The sequence below is a fragment of the Alternaria arbusti genome (genome assembly GCF_024043155.1).
Source record: "Alternaria arbusti strain BMP 1465 chromosome Unknown scaffold_18, whole genome shotgun sequence".
Classification (NCBI taxonomy): Eukaryota; Fungi; Ascomycota; class Dothideomycetes; order Pleosporales; family Pleosporaceae; genus Alternaria; species Alternaria arbusti.
Genome location: NW_026249958.1, coordinates 330,835 through 348,005, shown reverse-complemented (window position 1 = coordinate 348,005; position 17,171 = coordinate 330,835). Strand labels below are relative to the sequence as shown.

At 51.2% G+C, this 17,171-nt stretch overlaps 8 protein-coding genes across 8 annotated transcripts; 5 read left to right on the top strand and 3 right to left on the bottom strand.

Annotated features, from left to right (window-relative positions):
* Positions 1 to 1,220: 1,220 nt before the first annotated feature.
* On the bottom strand, positions 1,221 to 2,421 carry J4E86_009742 (uncharacterized protein; the record flags this gene model as incomplete). Its single annotated transcript, XM_051450244.1, has 3 exons — positions 1,221 to 1,637; positions 1,687 to 1,843; positions 1,913 to 2,421. 3 exons carry the CDS (start codon positions 2,419 to 2,421, stop codon positions 1,221 to 1,223), a joined length of 1,083 nt encoding a protein of 360 aa, XP_051298632.1.
* An 875-nt stretch (positions 2,422 to 3,296) lies between these two features.
* On the top strand, positions 3,297 to 4,949 carry J4E86_009741 (uncharacterized protein; the record flags this gene model as incomplete). Its single annotated transcript, XM_051450243.1, has 1 exon — positions 3,297 to 4,949. One exon carries the CDS (start codon positions 3,297 to 3,299, stop codon positions 4,947 to 4,949), a length of 1,653 nt encoding a protein of 550 aa, XP_051298631.1.
* A 3,708-nt stretch (positions 4,950 to 8,657) lies between these two features.
* J4E86_009740 (uncharacterized protein) lies at positions 8,658 to 9,518 on the bottom strand (the record flags this gene model as incomplete). The annotated part of the gene is made up of 1 exon (XM_051450242.1): positions 8,658 to 9,518. One exon carries the CDS (start codon positions 9,516 to 9,518, stop codon positions 8,658 to 8,660), a length of 861 nt encoding a protein of 286 aa, XP_051298630.1.
* Positions 9,519 to 10,004: 486 nt separating this feature from the next.
* On the bottom strand, positions 10,005 to 10,489 carry J4E86_009739 (uncharacterized protein; the record flags this gene model as incomplete). The annotated part of the gene is made up of 3 exons (XM_051450241.1): positions 10,005 to 10,053; positions 10,108 to 10,260; positions 10,332 to 10,489. 3 exons carry the CDS (start codon positions 10,487 to 10,489, stop codon positions 10,005 to 10,007), a joined length of 360 nt encoding a protein of 119 aa, XP_051298629.1.
* Positions 10,490 to 10,691: 202 nt separating this feature from the next.
* On the top strand, positions 10,692 to 11,855 carry J4E86_009738 (uncharacterized protein; the record flags this gene model as incomplete). The annotated part of the gene is made up of 1 exon (XM_051450240.1): positions 10,692 to 11,855. One exon carries the CDS (start codon positions 10,692 to 10,694, stop codon positions 11,853 to 11,855), a length of 1,164 nt encoding a protein of 387 aa, XP_051298628.1.
* Positions 11,856 to 12,485: 630 nt separating this feature from the next.
* Positions 12,486 to 13,687, top strand: J4E86_009737 (uncharacterized protein; the record flags this gene model as incomplete). Its single annotated transcript, XM_051450239.1, has 3 exons — positions 12,486 to 13,094; positions 13,150 to 13,487; positions 13,543 to 13,687. 3 exons carry the CDS (start codon positions 12,486 to 12,488, stop codon positions 13,685 to 13,687), a joined length of 1,092 nt encoding a protein of 363 aa, XP_051298627.1.
* A 702-nt stretch (positions 13,688 to 14,389) lies between these two features.
* On the top strand, positions 14,390 to 15,623 carry J4E86_009736 (uncharacterized protein; the record flags this gene model as incomplete). Its single annotated transcript, XM_051450238.1, has 3 exons — positions 14,390 to 14,439; positions 14,492 to 14,546; positions 14,661 to 15,623. 3 exons carry the CDS (start codon positions 14,390 to 14,392, stop codon positions 15,621 to 15,623), a joined length of 1,068 nt encoding a protein of 355 aa, XP_051298626.1.
* Positions 15,624 to 16,102: 479 nt separating this feature from the next.
* Positions 16,103 to 17,065, top strand: J4E86_009735 (uncharacterized protein; the record flags this gene model as incomplete). Its single annotated transcript, XM_051450237.1, has 2 exons — positions 16,103 to 16,158; positions 16,201 to 17,065. The coding sequence occupies 2 exons, from the start codon at positions 16,103 to 16,105 to the stop codon at positions 17,063 to 17,065; spliced, it is 921 nt and encodes a 306-aa protein (XP_051298625.1).
* Positions 17,066 to 17,171: the final 106 nt, after the last annotated feature.

Below are 17,171 nucleotides of genomic sequence, written 5' to 3'. Positions count from 1 at the left end.
TGTTAGCATAACATATTCTAGACAGGAACCGCGCCTTATTAGGTATGTAGATGCGGACTAGGCGGGATGTAAGGACTTACGTCGCTCTACTACTAGCTACATATTTACGCTAGCTAACAGCTCTGTTTTCTAGGCCTCCGCTAAATAGAAAGTTATCGCGCAATCTACTTGCGAAGCCAAATACATCGCCCTAGGCGAGGCCGTTAAGGAAGCTATCTGGCTTAAAGACTTTATTAATAACCTAGGCCTTAGCATTTACTTCTCTACTGTTCTAATCTATATTAACAATTAGTCTGCGATTAAACTTTCTAAGAATTCTAAGTTTTACTACTATAGTAAACATATTAACATACGCTACTACTTTCTCTAAGACTATGTCTAGAATAGTACTATATTAATTAAGTAGATTAGCGGTAAGAATAATCCTGCTAACATGCTTATAAAGCTACTTAATTCAACGAAGTTTAAGGCTGTTTGCTAGACCCTCGGCCTTATTCCGCAGTATTCTACCTAGCTTGCTCTTAGTGCGTTCACGTGTTCGCTACAGGCCTACATGTCCGACAAGGGTAGGGACATTGCCCTACGGACTGTCTTTCTCTAAGACTCCCGCAAAGATGCCGACTGTATAGACGCTCTTGCCTGCACGCAACTACTTCTACTCTACATATCTAATATTAATAAGAACATCGCGTTATAGTGTTTCTTTCTCTAGGACTTATACAAAGACGCTAACCGCATAGAGGCTCTCGCCTCTAAGTAGCTCGCTATTAACTCTAGCATAACCCTAGAGTATAAAGAGGCGTAGAATAAATATACAAACTTCTATTTGCACTAGACGTACTAGAAGAAGCTTAAGGATCGCAAGGAGGAGAAGCTTATTGCTTTGTTTAGCAGTGTCTAGACTAACCTGCATTTTAAGCGAACTATGTCGCGCGAAGGCAAAGATAGCTATATATAGTAGCCCTGCTATAGTAAGCAGCTAAGCGATGCCTATAACCCTAACGCGGACTACTCTTACTATAGTATAATACTTTAAGGCAGTCCCGTCCTTAGTAACTAGTTCTTTCTTTTTCTTTTCTCTCTTGTTTTTTATATGTTCACCTTATAATAGGTTCTAGGGGGGCTGTTAGTTAGGATCCTATCACGTGATTCATCCACGCTAGCACTAGCGTCGCCCTAGTATTATTTATACAGGGCTTCCTCCCTCTTCTATAGAACAATCACATCTCTTCTTGTTCTACACAAGGTGCGCCGCGACTGCAGTAGATACCCGCGGCCACATTGTATCTCGAGGTACCAGTAATGTTTTCCCAAGTAATGTCGCTGATTTTCAAGCGGCTCGAATCGCAGTTCTGGTAGCTGTAGATACACGGCGAGACGTATATAGGCTGATTGACGTCCTGAAACTTGATGTTGCGGAAGGTGACGTTCTTCACATGGCCTTGGCCAGGGTATGTCTTGATCCAGGCCGCGTTGGAACTATGAATAGCAGTGATGTCTTCGAAGAGCACGTTGTCTACCGTCTCGGGAACGTTCGTGGGATTACCCATTGAGCCAATTACCATGGCGCCAGACTCGTAGCAGGTGGCGTTCTTGACATGGATGTTTTTGCTGTTGCCTTTAACCGATATGCAGTCCTTCGAACAGATTAGGTATAGCACAGACGCGAGATCGATGAGGACTTACATCGCCGCACGTCACGACCCAATTTTTGAGCACAATATCTTGGGAGTTCCAGCTATCGAAGCCATCAGTATTGACGGTGCCCCATTGGGAGGATGAAGTGGCGTTCATGTCAAGGTTTGTCATCGTGATGTTCTGGGAGTAGGCGACGAATGTATGCCTTTTGTGCGGTTAGCAATAGGCTCTGGAACGGGTAACTATGGTCCCTCATGTTGTTGTAGAGACATACCAGAACTGGGACTGCCTCCAAGTAATTCCATCAATCCATACGTTCTTCGCATGCCAGAGTGTCAGACTGATGGGCCTACCGGCCATGTTGCTCCCATCACGGTTCACGTCGTACCACTTCTGCCCATTGCCAAAGAAGAGTGCTTCACCGTGACCTTGCAGAGTGAAGTTCTCACCGCCCAGACGGAATGCTGTACTTCGTTGGGAATATGTCACACTAACGCTGTTGCGGACCCAGTACTGGATATCGTCGCTCCAAGTCAGTTTGCCGCGAATGGAGATGTCACAGTTGTTGAGGTCCAGGACGTCCATGACTTTGGCGATGGTATAATCACCTTTCATGATCTCAATCTGACCGTTCTGGCCACATTGCTTGAAGGCGTCCATGATGAACGGGCTGTCATCCTTGGTGCCGGACGGAGTGACGGTGCAGAGGGTGCCAGTCTTGGTCATACCAGCAAGCGCTGGTACAAGGAGAAGCCAGAGATGAAGTAAAGTGAGCTGAATCATTGTCTCGACTTCGAACAGAGTCCTGTAGAGTAAGGAACAGTGGAGAAAAGCTAAGATACTCAAGCTTTATGAAAGCTTGTACGGTGGGACCGTTGCGCCCCGCAAGTAGGTATCATCCTACAGACTATACGCATGGAGTAATCTGAATAATCCTAACAGCGAGCATGGCTGATACCATTGGTGCAAGTATTCTCTGAGATGGTAGTTTCTCCGTGCAAGTGCCCGTACCACCGGATGTTGTTCGGCTCTTGAGCTCTGAGCAATCTAATAGATGAACAGGCCGGGATATCGCTGTGGGGAGCGAAGAAATGTGTCGGAAAGCTCTACGCTAAGAGCAGATCAAGCTGGGGATGGACTTCTCGATGGCTCATGATTGAGCATCCCAATAAGATCTGGTGTCCGGCCAATGATGAAGACTGGGGTATCAGTAGCCCTTGTGAGATCAAATCCAGAGAACGTCTGACGGAGTAAGATAATCCGCAGTTACAGCCTACTAAACGAGGCCTCTAAAGGTGACCCGTGAGAAGACCAGACCGATAAAGCTTGAGTCGTTGTTGAAATCGACTGTTGAGATTGGTACGATGATCATGCTTGGGAAACGAGTATGCGCCACATAAGCAGGGGCGAGACGTCAAATCAAATGAGAGCGGGATATGCGAGAAGGGTCGACTGCATTGTAGATGTGTCGTATACGACCACAAAGTTAGGTTGTGTAGGGAAGGAGAGGATGTAGGAAACGCGGTGTCGGTACCTGGTGCCAAGCCCGCGTCATTGGCTGGTTCCGAGCTTCATCACGGCTCAAAGTCGGCAGCGCCATCTCGACCAGGCAATTGTGCAGCCATTGAGTGTCGCATGGGCTGCCTATCACACCCATGATGATGAACTCCGCCGCAAATATGCGTGCTCTACGCGTACGGCCATCGATACCGCGCTGCCGCCCCTCACATCGCCCGTTCCAGCACCCCAGAAGACAAGCCACGACGGCCACGGAAACCGCGACCAACGTTGGATCGGCTGGTACCCGTACCAAGAACCTCGTATACGGCACGCTCCTGACGCTCGGTGGTACTTTTGGCTACCTCTACGTCACCGATACGCGCGCAAGTATCCACGAATGGCTTGTTGTGCCTGCGCTACGACAAATATACCCAGATGGCGAGGAGGCGCATCATGCTGGAACACATATGCTCAAGGTGCTGCATAGCTTTGGCCTGAATCCTAGGGAACGCGGCGTGGCTGACTCCCAGGGTGATCTGGCTGTCGAAGTCTTTGGACATACGCTGAACAACCCGATTGGAACATCTGCCGGCATTGACAAGGGCGCCGAAATACCGACACCGCTGTTCGAGCTCGGAGCAGGAGTGGTAGAGGTGGGAGCTGTCACGCTGCTGCCACAGGAGGGCAACCCCAAGCCCCGTGTCTTCAGGATACCCAGCCAGAACGCCCTCATCAACCGCTACGGCTTCAACTCGGAAGGCGCCGAGCTGGTCGCCTCACGGCTACGACAACGCGTCAGGGAATTCGCATACCACGCTGGCCTTGGACTAGGTGAAGACGCCGAACGCCAGGTCCTCGACGGTGAAGCTGGCGTTCCACCGGGCTCGCTGCTCAAGGGGCGTCTAATGGCTGTGCAAGTTGCGAAGAACAAGACGACCTCCGAGAACGACATCGATGCTGTAGTACGCGACTATGCCACCGCCGTGGGCCATGTTGGCAAGTACGCCGACATTCTAGTAGTCAACGTCTCCTCGCCCAACACACCTGGTCTTCGCACTCTCCAAAACGTCGAGCCCTTGACGCGGTTGCTCTCCGGAGTAGTAGGCGCCGTCAAGAAGATCGACCGCAAGACAAAGCCTGTTGTTATGGTCAAAGTCAGCCCCGATGAGGACTCGGAAGAGCAGGTGTCAGGCATCTGTGAGGCAGTCTGGGACTCCGGTGTGGATGGTGTCATCGTTGGCAACACCACGAAGAAGCGACCAGACCCACTGCCGAAGGGCTACCTACTTCCCCAATCAGAAGCAAAGTTGCTTCTCGAACAGGGAGGCTACTCAGGTCCCCAGACTTTCGAGCGCACACTCTCGCTTGTCAGCAGGTACAGGAAAGCGCTCGACGAAGGCCCAAAGCACATTGCACCACCGTCAGAAGCACACACCGACGAGCCAACCGCTGGCCAGAGCACAGACGACAAGCCCTCTACCGGGTCTTCCAAAACCAAGCCAACGCTCGATCTCGACCAACCGTCTCCAACACAACTTTCTTCCAACGTCGACGATCTTTCCGAATCAGCACCTACAATGACCCTTCACTCTACACCCAGGACTGCGCCAGCACCAAACGCACCACGCAAGATTATATTCGCAACGGGCGGCATCACAAATGGTCGGCAGGCGAGAGAGATCCTCGATGCGGGAGCGAGTGTGGCACAGGTATACACTGCTATGATCTATGGCGGTGCAGGCATAATCAGCAAGATCAAGCAGGAGATGAGGGATGATGCAAAGGAGCAGAAGACGATCACCAAGCGGTAGCCAGAAGAAGCGTGGGTAGGCATTGTATGTATACACTGTCTTTTCTAAATGCATTACTCACTTCGTGAGAGCAGCCTTCACTCTACGAGCCAAATATGCAGTGGCTCACTCGTGACGCAAACATGTCCACCAATTCAAGACGCCGCTGGCTGACTCTCATTCGCCAGCCAGTCTACTACCTCTACCCCTAATTTCATGAAATCCAGCGGCACAGGAGGAACTACAATCTTCCCGTTAAGCACTAGCCTCAGTAGAAGCTTGATGCTGCCGCACGATTTGAGTTCTGCACGTAAGCCCTGTCGCTTTGCTTCGCTCGCAATCAAGATGGTTACCATGGCACCATCAGTAAGACAGAAGTGGCTCTCCTTCATCTTGTGTCTTGCACGTAGTGCAAAAGATGCCTGACTTTCACACTGCTTAAGAACTTGCGCGTCTATTGGAACACCCGCATCAACCAGGTGGCGGGTCATAAGGAAGTGGGTCGTTGACCTGTCTGCAAAAGTTTTCATACCTTCGACGAGATGTTGTGATCCGATACGGGCGCCGTGGCTTCTGAGGACATCGACCAACTTTCGATGTCCGTAACGAGCTGCTTCCAGCGATGTTTGTTGAATTAGGTGATTTCGATTTAAAAGCACGAAATCGCCACCAAGTATGCGGCATACGAGTTCGGAATGTCCAGCTTCGCAAGCTTCTTTTAACGCGTACTGCAAATCGCTGTGGTGATCCGCTGGAGTGCGTTTCGGGATATGGTCCTTCAAAATCGTTACGAGGGTTTCGGTTTTGCCGTTTTGTGCTCCATCGATAATCAACTTTTTCCAAATCTCCGGGATTCGGGCTTTACGGCGAGTGACGAAGAATTCTAGTAGCATTCGTACTGATTCCGTGTCTCCAGCTTTCATGGCATGACACACCGCCGTCTCGAACGTGACGAGAATCCAGTCACGTTCCCGCGCTCCAAGAGTCGGGAAATCCTGTCTCGCAATCTCTACAAGCTTGCGAACCATTGAAGTGTGGCCACATACTGCAGCTGCTTTGATTGGGCCAGTGAGTATGCCAGAAGTGTACCCCAGAGGGTCCGCCCCTTGTGCTATGAAATGATCGACAGCTTCGATATTTCCCACAGCAGCCGCCGTGGTCGATCGCATTTCGAAACGTCCCTGAAGACGCATTAGTCGCGAACAAACAATGCCGATGCAAATTGAAGAATTAATATGAACTTGCTCGGATCTCTATCGAAGCAATCGAGTAACTACTTACGAGACACGGCGCGAGCACGAAAGCTCTCGTGGAGCGGGACGGTATCGACGTACACTTTCAGGATTGGGTCGAAGAGCTCCGCAGGTAGGGTTTGGATTAACGTCATGGCGAAGGTAGCACGATATACTTCGACTGTGTCGTGTTTGATAGCTACCTGTGTCTTGTTACGACATAGGAAGCGGGGAAGGGGCTTGTTGGATTCTTATCGATGAAACTTGCAGGGTTCGGAACACCTCGCACGTCCCTAGGTAAACAAAGGGTCCCTTGGTGAGGTAAGCGAGACGCGACCATGGGCGAGATCTTTTTGTATGCGCGCTTGTCTCGTAATAATCCAATTGCAATAACTTTAAGGGGTACTTTAGGTAGTTAGGTAAGTAATGACTCTAACTTGCTGACGAATGCTGCGCTGGTACGTCTCCATGTAGATCCGAGCTCGTCACGGTCACTCGATTTGCAATGCAACGGCTTAACTCTCATCAAATTTCAGATAGAATTTAGCGCTCTTCCATCCCGCTAGATCTCTTGATGTCAATTATGATGGGAGATAATGCATGCCGAGGTGAGCCGTCACCTCTTCACGATGACGTCAGACATCATCACATCGTCTACCTCTGTGCACGTCCCCTAAGAAGCTGGCGATAGATGGGCGGCCCAATTCGATCGCGATGCAAAATCAACACCTTCATTCCAGACTGATGTCAGCGCTCTTGATACCACCATGGATACACATGCGAGACCTGTGACCCCAGAGAGTACAACGCGTCCAGACACAACGGATGCCGCATCGCCGCAGCGTTACGTGCCTTCCATCTACCGCTCCGGAACTGTTCAGCAAACTGGTCGACTACATCCTAGTCAAGTGAGAGAAATCCTGGAATCTCTCGATACCTGCAATCAGCGTATTCAACATCGCCCATATGATCCTCAAGCCTGGTTCGAGCGTGGCCGTCGCATGTGGATGCTCAACTTCCCTGAGCTCGCAGTCGGCGACATGTACAAAGCCAAACTACTGCAAGCAGGCGATCCGGATGCCAATAAAGATCTCAGACAATCGGTGTATGAACTGCTCGCAGTTGCTCTTCAAGCTTGTCATTGTCAATGGGACGCAGCCGGGATGCTGGAAGAGTCGATAATGCACGCTCGGCCCTTGTGGTGTGAGAAGGCTACAGAGAGAGCTGAAGTCCTGCGCGCGTTTCTGAAGCGAAAAGAGGAGGCTGCAAGGGCTCTTAGCGGCACACCTCATGAGGTGCAAGATAGAGTAAGAGATGGCGGAGTGCTTACAGTAGAATATCCATGGACCATTGAGCGCCATCTGACGCGTTCATCAGGGCTCATTGAGTTGGTAAACGAGGAGCTCAGTGAGACTGGCAACGACGCACCATGTTTTCTTGGTAGAAGTACCTTGGCAAAAGACCCAGGCGAAGACATGTTGGGTATGTTTGCGGCTCGCGACATAAGGGCCGGCGAATGTATACTTACAGATCGTACCGCAACCGGTGTATGCAGCACCCCGCCACCAAATTCCTGTTCCAATTGCTATGCGCGTTTACCGGATGCTCCAAAGGGAGCCACGTGCTGTTCCGATAGCTACTGCTCCGACGAATGTCTCCGCCTCGCGATGAAAACCTGCCATAGAGTTTTATGCGGTAAAGACTTTGAATGGCTCCAGGCACCCGCTAGAGGCTTGACGCACAACGCCTCACCTCTCCGACCTCTCCTCATGTTACGATTGCTGGCAACATGCGTTCAAGCTGGTGTTGAAAAGTCACCGTTAGATCACCCGCTGATTGCGCGTCTCAAGCCTCTAGCCAACAAAGATCATCTTGATGTCTTCACCCTGAATGAGTCCATCATCATCCCAATCAAGATCTTAGAGCAACTCGATGTAGATGTCTTCGCAAACCGCAACTTCGATACTGAGGTTCTTCATTCCATCTGGACGCGTCTAGCCAACAACAAAGCTGGTTCTTTGGACCACCGGCTTGGCTTCATTGATGAAATCACACCTCATCTGCCGTTGTTCAATCACAGCTGCGCACCGAACGTGGAGTGGAGAAGAGAAAATGGGAGTACGACTGTGCGCTTTCTCGCAATCAAGGCAGTGACTATGGGAGATGAATTGTTCTGCAGCTATGTAAACGTTGGTGGTGTACGAGTGGAGCAGAGGCAGGACTTGCTGTCGCCGTGGTTTGAAGGGCCGTGTTTGTGTTCCAGATGCACAGAGGAGATGGCCTAGGTGTGTTTTCGGATGATTACCACGTCATACGCAGATGTAGATGGGCAGTGCATAGTGATGATTGTAAGACGGACGACTAGTCTAATTCCCCAACTGACGTCTCTCAATGAAACAGCTGTAATCTCCCTTCATGGGGCCTTGAATCCATGAGCGGTGACCGTGACATTTGCGTAGAGCTTTCTTCGTCCAACATATCTTTGAAGGCTCCGAGATCACTTCTTCACGTTCTTGTCAGGCCACGTGAAGTTGCTGGCATCGCCACGCTTCAACGCTTCCACACCTGGCGGAACGCTGGGCTGCCGTGTAGGATGCACTTTGTCATCCATGTCACTTCCCTTCTTTGCGGTGCCTTGTCCCAGCCCTCTTAATACACTCTTACCGAATCTTGCGCCCTCGCTCTTCCGCTTGTAGACGTCGGGCATGGAGTTCACGTCTTGAGGCTTGGGTAGCTCCAATTCGGGCGGCTTAGGCTTCTCTGCACCCTTCTCTGCAACCTTGTCAAGTGTCTCTATCAGCTTCTTCCCGTCACCCGTCTTGTCTTGATATTCCCGGGCGAGTGAAAAGTCGTCTTCTTTGAACAGCAACACCGCGTTGTTGGGTTCGAGGGCGAAGATGCCCCTCTTTGTGAGCGCTGCGAGGGCCTTATCTCCCATGTAGGCGTCTTGGAAGATATCGGCAGTGATGGCTAGCTTGATGATGTTTGACCAAGAATGTTCGATGGCCAGCGAGTCGACGGTTGTGAACTGCGATTTGAGATATAATTTCACCATGAAGAGGTCGGGGAGGGAGAGATGCAAGTGTCGTTGTGATGGCTCGAGAGTGCAGACATGATTCAGGAGTTTAGAAGACCTGGGCATGTCGGCGATGAAGATGTGGTGACGAGTCTCTCGATGGGTACCAAGTAGGATCGTGATACGGTCGTGGTAGACGACTCCGGCTTCGTGCGCTGTTACAAAATCCCAGTCTTCGTCGGCTCCATCGGGCGTGCCATTGTCATCTGCGCGTGGCAAGGTGCCTGTATCGACAGGCGTCGCATTCTTCAGGCTACCGAACAAGTTGGTGATGAAAGGCATTGCGCTATGTCGTCGCCAAAGGTTGCGCCGGCTGGCGAGGGTCGGTTATGGACAGATACAGCGAACGGTTGGGAGGGTTAGTAGAGTTGAAATATGGAAGGGCTGTAGGCGCTGGGCGCAGTTGACGACAAGGCGCACTGCCTGGTCCAGGTGGCGCGTTTCGACGCGCGGGAGAGTGCACGATACAATGGGTGGGGTGTCACTTTCACGGGTCCAGTGGAACCCAAGGAATCGCAACGTATTGTGAACCACACTTTTGGAAGCCTATCACAGGGTGTCCTCTCCTCAGCACTTTCGAAACCACCCTATCTCGGGATGTATACGCGCAACGGCTCTCTCGGAGCGACATTTCACCGTTTGAAGCCTCGGAATGTACGTCGCGTCACAGTTTCAAACACAACGAAAGATATCATTTGGAGACAGCGTTTCCTTAGCCTGCCAACGATTTGTGAATTTATATGTACAATTCCAGCGCGGTATGCAAGTCTATTTCGTCTCGTGTTCGGGCGTGATTGCAAAGGTAGGGCGAACGAATCTGCCATGGTGAATTAGCCAAAGTTGTCTACAAAGCCAAGTCTTCAAACCATACCTGTCGCTGTTGTAGACCCTGGTCTCTGTGCCGAGTAGCTCCTTCTCTCTCGCTTTATCTGCGAGGTGCCTTCGTACTTGATCGCGGTCTTCTTCGGCTTGCAGCGCGGGGATGAGGTGTATCCGCGCCCACATCTTCTCGCGCGCGAGTTCGCTGCGACTTGTCAGCACTTTCGCTCATATATCTCCAGACTCGGAAGTCTCCTCCCGACGGCAGGCGCGTACTTGTGCTCTCTGATACCCTGTCCGACTCTCCAGAATCCGTAGGTCATGAGTGCCGCGGTTCCGAAGAGGTATGCGGCGGGGCGGAAGCCTCGTACGGGCAGGTTGCGCTTGTATTGTACGGGGCTGTAGCCGCCCGATGGCGGCATATCCTGCGGCATGTTGGGCGATTATTCGTGGCTCAATGGGTATTCGAAGTTGTCGTCGATGCGGAGACGTGCAGTGAGGTTCGAGCTCGGGAACCCGCGATGACAGGGATCTGGCTTGGCGCGCTAGCAAGTGAGTGAGCATAATTTTGTCGACGCTGAGTGGGTGGGAGGCATCACCCTTGACTTTCACGAACCGACGAAACCTCATTCGAAGATGGATTCCGAAGAGCGTCCTGCGAAGTTGCGCAAGCTAGAGCATGCGGATAGCGTTGAGGATGTGGCAGAAACACCTGCCATTCCGACACCAAACGAACAACTACCTGTCGCAGCGGAAAACAGCAATCAAGCCGACGCCGTAGAATCTGTCGGAACACCGGCTGGGAGTGAGAATGCGGAGCCAAAGTTATCGAAAAACCAGCTCAAAAAGCAAAGGCGGCTCGAACGCTGGGAAGCCGGTCGCGAAGATCGCAAACTCAAGCGAAAAGAGAAAGTCAAAGAGAAGAAAGAGCGAAGGCGAGAAGAGTGGGCGCAGATGCCTACCGACGAGAATGGCAAGAGACCAAGGCCGCCAGCTTCGCGACCTCCTCGGCAGGCAACTGGAAAACAAGTACCAATAACAGTAATCTTCGACTGCGATTTCGAAGAGCTGATGTTTGACAACGAGCTCAAGAGCTTGGGACTTCAGATTACGAGGTGTTACAGCGATAACCGAAAGGCGAACTTCAGGACCCATCTAGCTTTGAGCAGCTTCGGTGGAAAGATGAAGGAGCGATTCGATGGCATTCTAGCAAAGCAGTACACGAGTTGGAAGGGGTTCCAGTTCTTCGAAGAAGATTTCGTTGAGGTTTCCGAAAAAGCGAAGGCGTGGATGTCAGGGCCAAACGGGGGAGAAGTTCTCGGCGCCTTGAAGACATCAGCAGAAGCCACTGGATCAGGCGATCAAGAACAACCTGATGCTGCAGCAGAGGAAGGCGAAGTCGTCTATCTTTCATCTGAGTCTGACAACGTTCTAACTCACTTGAAGCCCAACAGTACATACATTATCGGTGGACTGGTTGACAAGAACCGACACAAAGGCATATGTCACAAGCGCGCCGTGAACCGTGGGATCAAGACTGCAAAGCTACCTATTGGCGAATACCTTGAGATGAAAAGCCGGCAAGTATTGGTCACGAACCATGTGCTAGAGATTATGCTCAAGTGGATGGAGTTTGGGGATTGGGGCAAGGCGTTCATGGCGGTCATGCCCGAAAGAAAAGGTGCTAAGCTTAAGAGCGACGGAGACGACGGGGAAGAAGACGCAGATGCTGCGGGAAATGAGCATTTGGATCGAGACCTCGCAGAAGCGACAAAGGAGGCAGACGCCGAGACTACATAGACCGTCTGGGGCTTCATTTTGAGAGTGTAGAGATGCCGACACTAGTAGCATTCAATCAAGAATGGAACTCTCGCTACTTTCTCGAGCCGATGCATGCCATGAGAAATGCGACTCTGGGTCGCGGGGATGACACATGTTAACTATCACGGCGCAGAGATACCACCGCCAGGACCGAGCATTACTATCTGAACCACAAACATCCTCGAGTTTTCGACTGACAATGGGGATCCTGGCTTGAATGCACGATGAATACGCGAGGTCAGCCCTACCGGGTAGCGGAGATCAAGCTTTCGCGCGACACGCTAGCAAGCTAAAGCGGTCAGGGCTCCGCAAGCTACACGTCGCGGAGCCAGAGGGTGAAGCAATCACAGAGCATACATCGCCGACATGTCCTGTATTAGTATGCGCTCATCAGAGCCTTCGGATATGCATTCACCGCAACCACAAGCCTGCTTATGTAACAGCCACGTCCCATCCTGGTGGTGTTGTGAGGCTCCAAGCAGCTGTCAGCCCACTAATTTTGCGCAACGTCACAGCTACTCTGCCCTGCGACAGCCCCAGCACACCACCTCCAACACGCGACCCACATTAATTCAGGAACATTACTCCCATCGCAATTAGTTGCCGCTCATGTCGTACCCACCAGATACCCCGTCCTCTTCCCCGTTCCGCTCGCCTTCGTCGCAAACCTCACCGCCATCGCAGCGCTCTACACCCAACCGCTCGTCCTCATATTTCACCTATCCCGTCTCTTATGCAGTCTCGGGCATCCTGCGACGCTTGAACACGGACGCCATTCCCAAATCAGACGCGCAATCGAGATCGGAGAACAACAGCAACCGTAACAGCGCAAGCAACATACAAGCCCAGTTGCAGTCCACCGCATCTTCACTTTCACACACATTTGCGAACCTTGTCTCCTCCACCACATCAGATATGAATTCGGTCTACCAGCCGCCACATCGGATAGCGAGCCCTTTCCAACCGCCTCCCTTGACACCGCTAAGTCTGAGAGGATGGGGAGGCAACATGCGAGAGAAGGGCAAGCTTCTAAGCACGGCGCTTGCTGAAGAGATCCGGCTCCTGCTTCCACCAAGGTTACAACTAGTGGATGAGTGGAGTCTGGCATATAGTCTGGAACAGAACGGTGTCAGCTTAGGCACACTATACAAGCAATCTGAAGACTATCTGGGCAAGAGAGGTGGCTTTGTACTAGTGGTCAAAGACGGCAGCGGAGGTGTAAGTTTGCGAACGTCAGGACAACCCCAGGGCGAATGCTTACGTAGCGCTATAGATCTTCGGCGCATATCTCTCCGACGCACCGCGGCCCTCCACATCATTTTACGGCAACGGCGAATGCTTCCTCTGGCGCGCGCACATACTCTCAGGTTTCTCAGACCTGCAGATGAACCTCCCACCACCCCCATCCGAAGATACGACGGACGCTGTGCGAATGACAACCATATCTTCACCGAAGAGGAAGGGCGATTCGCTAGCACCCCCACAGAACGGTCGGGCCAGTAAGAGTGGTGCGAGCACGCCAGAACGAATAAGATTCAAGGCATTCCCCTACAGCGGGGTGAATGACTATATGATCTTTTGCGAGCATAGCTACCTGAGTGTTGGCGGCGGGTAAGTAGCAGCGTGTTGTTATCATTAAGGACTCAGTGGACTGACGGTGTCGCAGTGACGGTCACTATGGCCTATGGCTAGACGACAACCTCGAAAAGGGCGTCTCCGATACGTGCCCGACGTTTGGCAACGAGCCCCTTAGTGACGATGGCAAGAAATTCGAGGTCATGGGCGTTGAGCTGTGGTACATTGGCGTATAGGACCAGATCGTCTACGGCCTTTCGCTGAGCAGAAAACGCGTAATATTCGGCACTGGCGGCATTTCGACGGCGTTGGAAGACGGCGTGGAATTTGGCTATGACAAAGCTACATAGCTTATGATGTATACCGTGTCTGGAGTCACCAGCAGAGGACGGTGATGAGCAGAATACCCATTTGAAGAGTTTGTTTTACGCTTTTCATCCTTTCGATCGGCGCCATGGAGTATCATGTCTCACATCAATTGATGTCTTTGTCATCCGGCTGGGCTTTCTCGACCACGTCGGCTGATCCATTCACACACAAGAGATATACAATTCTTCGCGGGCACGCCAGCCTAGGACAAATATACACAATCAGAGCCTGCGTAAAAGTTAGGTCACCTGCTTTGCAAGTTCTTGTATTAATGTAGTCTGCAGACCTGTTCAGTTTTTTTCTTGTATAAGGTGCAGGTACGACTATAACGTTCGCTCTATTCGGAAAACGTATTGGCTGCCTTCAAAACGACTGTCATGCTCGCCTTGCTCGGATACTGGAATGCTTCTTGGCGGTTCTCTCACCTTGAGGTACCGTCACCGCTCCATGACGAGGTGCGCACGGCCCGGCTCTCACCCTCTCGTGTCTGCAGTACTTCTATCTAGGTCGTGTCTTCCGTGCCCTTCAGCTTACAACATTCTCATTCTACAAGATCACCATTTGTGCAGATGACCATCACTAAATCTCGAGGAGCGACCAAGAAGTTGGGGCCCATTATGTACGTCACTCCGTCCCTCTTATACCACATGTAACTTGCTGATATGGCGCAGTGTGGGCAACAGAATCATAAGCTTCAAGGCCCCCAATATTGATCGCCGCTTCACTGTACATGAAGGTAACAACACATAAAGCCATTTCAGGAGTCCAACATACTAACACCATTCGTTTACCGTAGACCTCATCTGCAACACCTCTCGATTCTTCAAAGACCGCCTCCAGAGAAACCGAAAGCCCATCTTCAGCATTGATGAATGTTGCGTCTGCGCTGAGACTCTCAACGCTATGATAGGAGACATCTCCTTCTGCTCCAAGTGCGGGCAAAATGTCCACGAAGTCTGCATGGAAGCCTGGAAGCGCTCATCGACTACCAGTCTCAAGAAGGAGTCAATCCCGACCTGTCCGATGTGTCGTGCGAGCTGGAAGAACGAGTCACTACCCAAGGAGCTAGACCTAGAGTCTGAGCTAGACGCTGAGGCTACGCAAATCTACCTGGACTGGCTGTATACCTCCACTTTACACATATCCGCAAAGGTCTCTCGCATTAACGATGCCTTCAATCTTGTCATCCTCAAACTCTGGACTGTTGCCAACGCCGTCGAAGATCCAGTGTTCAAGTCGCAAGTCATTGCCACTTACTTCGCAGAAGCTCGCGCGCGTTTCTGGAAAGAGAGCGTGAAGTGGGCTTTCGTGGAGCGTAAGTGCGATGACGAAATTCGAGCTTTCGTCATCGACATATCGCTTGCCTATATCGAGCCCGGTTGGTTCAAGAGCGAGGGCAAGAGCTGGCCAGAGGCCTTCGTGAGTGAGCTAGCAGATGCAGCCATGGTCCGGTGGGGAGACAGGAAAGATGGCAGAACGACAAGGAAGATGTGGATGGAGAAGCTGAGCGTAGAAGTGGATCTGACGAGCGATGACGAAGATACTGCGCCTGTAGGCGGCAGCACGAGTTTGGCGTCAGCAGCATCGCGAAGTCTGCAAGGCAAGAATCCAGCTGTTGGTCTGAATAGTCCCAAAGCTGGAGCTATAGAAGTACCAGCAACCAGGAAGCGTCCAAGTCAAAAGGTCGAAGTGAGGAAGCATACACATAGTGCGAAGCGTCGGCTGAAGCAAGATGTCCGCTCCATGCCTCTTTCCGATGACTCGGACGACGGCGGACTGGTTGTATACAGGTCGAAAGGATGAGCGTTCGTGACGGCACTGGGAGTCTCCTGTCTTCTTGTTTTTCATTCTGATGACTTGCACCTGGCATTCGGGACTTACACTACCCAAACACGATAGACGAGGTTTGATGCTTGTTTACGCCCAATCGAACTGCATTAGCTCGAAACGAAGACAATCGAACGACTGTGTACATCACATCTTTACCCCGACCCATCATTCGCTATCGTGAATCACAACAGGTTTCACTTTGAGAACACTCGGGGCCTCAGCTCTTCAAGTTCTTAGGGCCCCAGGCACGCCTACCGGTTGCGTGTTGCGCACGGATCTGCATTTAACGAAGCAACATAGTGTAACTGAACGATAGAATACCACTCACCCATAGGTACTAGCCTCATCGGCTTGCCGACCAATGCTCACAACTCGACCAGAGAACCGACCAAGAACGACCTTATCAAGCCATCGCGCCTTCCAAGTAGCGGGAGATGCCAGGACCAGGAAAGATGTCCAAGCAGGAGAAACGCATCAGCGTTAGGAAGAAGCGAGCTATCCGGCACGTGTTCTGTGATGATTATAACACCAACCCCTGACGCGCTTCTAGGTTCGGCCACAAAATCGTCCGCGTCCAAGTTTCACGCGGCGAGGAGTTCACTGTCCCCGAAGACATCATATGCAGCAGATCCACATTCTTCACGAAAAAGCTACAACCGAAGCGCAAACCTCTCAAGAAAGACAGTGAATGCGCGATCTGTACGGAACCGCTCGAACACGGCATACAAGAGCTTACTTATTGCGCTACTCATTGTGGTAACAATTTTCACCACAGATGCATTGAGAAGTGGAAGGCGGAGAAGCAGACAGCTCATCAACCAGTCAACTGTCCTTTCTGTCGTCACAGCTGGTCGAATGACACCGACGTCATCACAGTACATAAGTTTTCCGCCATCGACGCTGATGCCTTCGCAATCTTTGTTGAGTGGCTTTACTATGATCATATCGCGGTTGAAGATCGGGCGGACGAAGATGGCAAATTCTCCCTTGACACACATGAACTTGTTAAGGCATACGTTTTAGGACTCAAACTAAAGAGCAAGAAGTTCTGTCGAGACATTATACAGGGATTGGTCGAAGTTAGTAAAGAGATTGATGAATATCCGGGTCCGGACAGCATCCGCCTCGCTTACGATAAGACAGCCAAAGGATCATCACTAAGGCTGGTCTTGGTACAACTATGGGCAGACACAGCGGATGCTGCTTGGATCGAAGACGATGAGACAGACGAGTATCCCGCAGAATTCTTCAAGGATTTGACAACGGCTCTTTTGAGGAAGTATCGTGGCAAACAGAAGTGGGATCTAGAAATGATCATAAAAGGCCAAACGATGGAGGATTCTATCTTAGTTGACGACTCAGATGAGGACAAGTCGCGTGAAGACGAGGACCAAGAAATGGGGGAAGGAAAATAGGACAATGATGGAAAGCTACATTGTTGAGTACAGGACACTTACAGCATTTCACACTACCCGATATTTGGTACTGTGGCTGGTAGATAACATCAATGGAAGCAATGCA